Source organism: Camellia sinensis, chromosome 14 (assembly GCF_055761805.1).
Source record: "Camellia sinensis isolate YWXY chromosome 14, ASM5576180v1, whole genome shotgun sequence".
Taxonomy (NCBI): Eukaryota; Viridiplantae; Streptophyta; class Magnoliopsida; order Ericales; family Theaceae; genus Camellia; species Camellia sinensis.
In genome coordinates this window covers 50658145-50663870 of record NC_138974.1, presented here as the reverse complement: position 1 = coordinate 50663870, position 5726 = coordinate 50658145, and the positions used below count along the sequence as shown (strand labels likewise).

Here is a 5726-nt window from a genome sequence, read left to right as displayed (position 1 = left end):
AAAAATTAAAATAAATAAACAATCTTTAAATTTCAACGAAACTACCTTCTAAATAAAATTTTTTTTTTTTACTCACCTTAAAGTATTGTTACTAGTCAAACGAAGAACAAACATCCACTTCCTCCCAAAATCTCAACCACTTCCTCAATGAGTAAAAAATATTTATAAAATTTATTATTAGATAAATTACAATGACTACTCTTAAAGTTAAAAAATATATATATAATGACTTTTATAAATTTAATAAAGTTAAAAAGATCAAAATTAATAGAAATATATGGTTTATAGATAACAGACATAACTAATATATATTTTAATATAAAAAATATATAATTAATGAATTATTAATGAAAAAATTATAAATTACATACATTAAATATTAAAAAAAATAATATAATCATATTCAATTTGTAGAATTTGATCCATTTTTTTTTTTTGTAAACTCTAAAAAGGTTAGTGTAATTTTACACTTTATATATCCCTTACATATAAAAGTAAAATTTTCCACATAGCAAAGCAACTAATGAGAGGCAAACACGAATAAAGAAAAGGGCAAAAAAGAATAATCAGCCAATAAAATTCCAGGGTCACCTAACTAGGCCTTTAATTACCGGTCGTTCTTTAGGAGGAGGAAGTCTTCCCTGCGTCGTTTCGACTTGAAAAATCTCCATCTTAACCTCCTCAATCGTGTATTCCTTATACCTCTCCAAATTCCAACCTCCGTTTCGCAACTGTTTCGATTACTTCCTCTTCTTCTCTCTCTTGTATTCATCGAAGTCTTGTGTTTGTGTGTATATACTTAGATATAGAATTAGGGCAGAGATCAGCTGGAAAACGTAGGATTGATCGATTTAGAGAGAGAAAGAAAGAAGGAGATTTGAAGTGTATATATATATATAGCGAGAGAGAGAGAGAGAGAGAGAGAATATGGCTCCGACTGTGGCCGTAGCTACGGCGTCGAAACAAGCAGAACAACTCAGGCAAGATGGAAATACCTACTTCAAGAAAGATCGATTCGGCGCCGCCATTGATGCCTACACCGAGGTCTCTTTTTCTCTATCCATCTATCTCATCTTTCTATTTTATCAACCCTATTTCTCTATGTATATCAATTTGTAAATTCAATCTTTAAAAAAAAAAAAAAATTGATGATTTTATTTATTTATTTATTTTTTAAAATTTTTAGTTTTATTGGTCTATGGTTTGTTCTTTGTGTTGCATAAATTTCTCATTTTTGTTTAGTTTATTTGATTTTTGTAGGCAATTACTTTGTGCCCTAATGTTCCTGTATATTGGACCAATCGCGCTTTATGTCATCGCAAGCGCAAGTATGTACGAACACAAACCCTCCTTGCAAATTCATTTTTTTACCACTTTAATCATTAACTTTTGTTTGTGTTATTCATAATCCTATTCATTGTGTTTTTGCTTTACGATTTGGGTGTTTTTTTATTTTTTTGATAGTGATTGGACAAAAGTTGAGGAGGATTGTAGAAGAGCCATTCAGCTTGATAACAATTCTGTCAAGGTTAGGGGTACTGAATTCACCCTAATCTCACTTGTTCCATTGCATTATTGTGGTCATTGGTTTTAGAGTTGTTGGTATTTTTCTGTCCTTTATTTGTGCAAACAAACAATATCTTACCAAATGAGAATATTTAACAAACGCGCTTGGTAATAACTTGAAGTTTATACTTGGATATTAGATGAGTAGCTAGGAAGGGTCCTTTTCTTAGGCCTTAAAGGGCCACAATTGGGCAATCTGTCAAAAGGCTGCTTTGCTTTTGTTAGGCAAGTAGAATAACTTGCCACATAATTATACAAAACATCACACACAAGCTTTTGTTCTAGGTGGACATCCTTTCCCCCTTCCAAAAAAAAAAAAAAAAAAAAGAAATCGAAAGCTTAATACAGTTCAAAACACACTTACATATACGTATATATATGATGGATTTTTTAGTGGACATCATAGTGATATGTATTGAGATTGTTTTAGACTTGTAAACTCAGAAATGTTTTTTTATGGCACCTTTATGAAACATATGTGTCTCGTTTTACATTGTTTATTCATGGTTTTAAATTATGCTTTTTGTTAGTTGATGATGCTGCTGAGATTTAATCCTTTTGGTGCAAATATAATGAATTTATGGACTGTAAAATTTAAAAAATAGAGGAAGGAGTACAAAAGCACCTAATTATAATAGATAACATAATAAAATTCAGATTGCATTACATGTTGCAAGGGTCGATTGTCATTGGCAGTCAAGTTTGATGACCAGCTTGCCATTATAGATAGCTATGTCTCAAAGGCTATAATGCTGTGCAATAACTCACGGTAATCATCAGTCCAAATTATCGAAGGATTGTTCCCCAGTGACATGCTTTTCAAAAGTTCCTTGGGGAGGAAAGAACTAATTCTTCAACCTTCACAAAAGTTTTTGTGTAAACTCACTTACTGTTCTTGTTCTATATTTCATTTGAAAAGGTGCTTAACCTACAGGAACCATATTGTATAATTTACATAAGACAGAGATTCTTGAGAAATGTTACCATAACTAAATTTCAATTAGATTTAGAAAATAAGGGGTGGAGGTTGTTTGTCTATGACTTGTTGTGGATAGCTTTGTACCATTTTTTACTACTATTTTTTTGTGCAGCTTAGCTTTATTCATGCTTGTTTATCATTTCTCATTTCTCCCATAAATCACACCCGCTGTAATGACAAAACCCCATTTTATTGTCACCTCTAGAAATATAAAATTTGGCAATCTCTTCAATCAGGTGGTTTCCTTTGAAACTTTTATCAGTTCACGAATTAGATTTGAACATATTTTACAATGTGACATCTTAGCTGTAATTTATGATTTGTTACCTTGATTTGTAGTTCTTGTGGATTTTAACTATTTAGTGAGACTTCAAAGCACCATATTTTCTTGTCTTTCCAATCTGGAAAGAGAAAGTTGTTGCAATACCATGTTGTCGTAATTGATGGCTGCCTTAATACATGGGATTGCCATGCTTCCTCTATATGATATTGCTTTGATAAGTTGGAAATTGAGACATTACCTTGATAGATCATTGCCACGAGCTATCGGTACTACTGTTGTGTGGCTTGTTCCTTGATGTAGAGTTGCCATATTACCTTATATGATGGCTGTTTTGATAATTAGACTAGTTCTTTGTATATTCATATATGCCACATGGTAGGACCATAAATTCCTATGTTTCTTTGATATATATATACTCGTCATTGCTGCTTACTATTTATGGTCTTTGGGAGATGAAAATAGGTTGCTTCATTGTAGTGGATAAACAATGAGTGCTAAGCTTATGATTGGAATTTTTGCTTCAGCAAGAAAATTTTGACTTAAATACTTGTTTGTTACATATGAGTTGATCTATCGTACGGTGTTTATCTTCATTTTCCCCCTCCTCTCTCTGAGCATATTGTTGGTATTTCTGGCATGACATGAACCTGGAGTGTGTCACCTCCACTGCATTGTCTTCTCAAGTGTGTGGGATACAGCATAATAGTTTTGTGCTACCACTCAGAAAGGAGAGTTTTATCTTCGATTTGCAATTCATAAAGGAGTATTAACCTTTTTTACTGCTAGCTTGTGCTTTTAAGATGTTGTCTGAGCAATATTATGGTATTAGTTGTTTACATTATTACATGTTTATTTAGTTTGTTCTTCTTATCAAAAGGAGCTGATGTTCAATGTCTTGTCTGATTATTATACACTTGTCTTTTTAAATTATTATAATCTAACCTAGTTCTGACACATTCTGGACATGACAGGCCCACTATATGCTTGGGCTTGCATTGCTACAGAAGGAAGAATATGCTGAAGGAATCAAGGAATTGGAAAGAGTATGATCTTTCTCCTACTTGACTCCAATTGGATGAAAAATACAGATTAAAAAAAATAGAAACCTGACCGATTATTGTAGTTTGAAGGAAATTATTTTGATGCATAACAAGCTCTAGCGTCTTGTAGAACTATTCTAGAGTGATTAATTTTCCGTAATGGTTCCTAAATTAACATGCATGTTTTGAACATGACACTTTGTTACCCCTAGCATCAGAAAAAACAAAAAACTTTTTGGAAGGGAAAGTTCATTGCTGCTTTGGGACAAAATGAGCATGATGTTTTCTTACGAGAATCAGAACTTACTGAAATGTGATGCAAATGACTTCTGTAGGCTTTGGATCTTGGGAGGGGTGCAAACCCTAAGAGTTATATTGTAGAGGAGATATGGCAGGAGCTTGCAAAAGCTAAATACCTGGAATGGGAGTATGAATCTAGCAAGCGTTCTTGGGAATTGCAAAGCTTGAAGTAAGTGTTTTTTCAATGTGTTGAAGCCTTCTGTGTTTGAAAGGCCTTCATTTCTTTTGTAGTTTTAGTCCTTAGATATTTGTGTGTCCATCGTGCTGTTGGCTTTTTATTATCTTCATTTGTGCATGCCTCAGAGAAGCTTGTGAGTCTGCTCTTAAGGAGAAACATTTACTCGATATTTGTCAAATGGAAGGGTTTTTAGATAAAGCTACTGATGCCCATTCAGCAGAATTGGAGGCTCTAGAACGAGTGTTTAGCACGGCTGCAGAAGCTGACACGCCAACAGACGTGAGCATTGGGGACACTTAATTGCTTCTTTTACCCCTTCTCAAAAGGTTACAATCTATAATTTCTTGATATTTTCCGTGGTTGTGCATTTCAGGTGCCAGATTACCTATGTTGTAAAATTACGCTTGATATTTTCCGTGATCCTGTCATTAGTCCTAGTGGGATTACATACGAGAGGGGGGTGATCCTTGACCATCTTCAGAAGGTAGAATTTGATTTTGATTTGTATAGTTGAATTTTGGTCTTCATCATGTATTGATTTCTGTCTTAACCATGAATCAGGTGGGAACGTTTGATCCGATCACACGGGAACCTCTTAGTGAATCCCAGCTGATACCAAATTTGGCCATAAAAGAAGCAGTCCAAGCCTTTCTAGGAAAACATGGTTGGGCATACAAGATGGATTGAAAGTTATTTCGTCAATGAGAGAACTCAAGAAGAGCTGATCGTTTTGCATAGTATGTCGTCAACAATGATCTAGTATTTGGTTTCACCTCTCAATTCTCATTTTGATGCATTAGGCAATCGTGTTCGGTATGTAATTTTCACATTTGTCCAATATGTGAGATAGTAGCATTAGTCTTCTTGAATTGTTTCAGTTATTATTAATATCATTTCTTGTACTCTGTACAGTTTATTGAACCTATCTTTGAGATGAGTTTGGTATGTCGTAAGAAGAGAATGCCTTCTCATTGGCAATAGAAATCAACTGCCTTTCGTCTGAGTAAAATTTGGCCTGAATGCCAATGATGTCTTTTATGTATTGGCTTTGCTAGTTATTGAAGGTCTTGTTTGGTTTTTCTATGATTAATTAATTGCTACACTTAAATTAATTTGCAATCCTCAAAAGTCAATGGCAGACTAGTTTTTCCGGTGCTTAAATGAATGGCGTGTCTTTTCAAGATGCCTTGGTCGGAGGCGGGGCGGCGTGTCTAAACTTCACTAGGACGTGGTGACCTTGGGTGAATCTTTTTTTTAATATAAGAATTATATCTTTTTCAAAATTGTGTTTGGGTCTTAAGATTTTGGAGTGATTTGTGGATGAAAAATCACAATTTTGTCTTCTCATTACTCAACAAATCATAATTTCATGTATTTTGG

At 33.8% G+C, this 5726-nt stretch overlaps 1 protein-coding gene across 11 annotated transcripts; it reads left to right on the top strand.

Moving 5' to 3' along the window:
* The first annotated feature begins 399 nt into the window (after positions 1-399).
* On the top strand, positions 400-5355 carry LOC114289567 (E3 ubiquitin-protein ligase CHIP). Of its 11 annotated transcripts, none has more exons than XM_028233306.2 (8): positions 400-1044; positions 1261-1328; positions 1465-1528; positions 3800-3871; positions 4204-4337; positions 4472-4625; positions 4720-4830; positions 4908-5355. In XM_028233306.2, the coding sequence occupies exons 1-8, from the start codon at positions 928-930 to the stop codon at positions 5031-5033; spliced, it is 846 nt and encodes a 281-aa protein (XP_028089107.2). In that variant the 5' UTR covers positions 400-927; the 3' UTR covers positions 5034-5355. The 11 variants fall into 11 exon arrangements, with proteins under 11 accessions (XP_028089107.2, XP_028089110.2, XP_028089111.2 ...); XM_028233309.2 differs by having other exon boundaries at positions 463-1044; positions 1465-1535; XM_028233310.2 differs by having other exon boundaries at positions 463-1044; positions 1261-1332.
* The last annotated feature ends 371 nt before the right edge of the window (positions 5356-5726 follow it).

Bases quoted from the DNA above. Each gene is read 5' to 3' on its own strand.
- LOC114289567 (XM_028233306.2), top strand. From the start codon at position 928: ATGGCTCCGACTGTGGCCGTAGCTACGGCGTCGAAACAAGCAGAACAA. The intron at 1,329-1,464 runs GTATGTACGAAC...TTTTTTTGATAG, and splicing joins TTATGTCATCGCAAGCGCAA to TGATTGGACAAAAGTTGAGG. The intron at 4,626-4,719 runs GTGAGCATTGGG...TGTGCATTTCAG, and splicing joins AAGCTGACACGCCAACAGAC to GTGCCAGATTACCTATGTTG.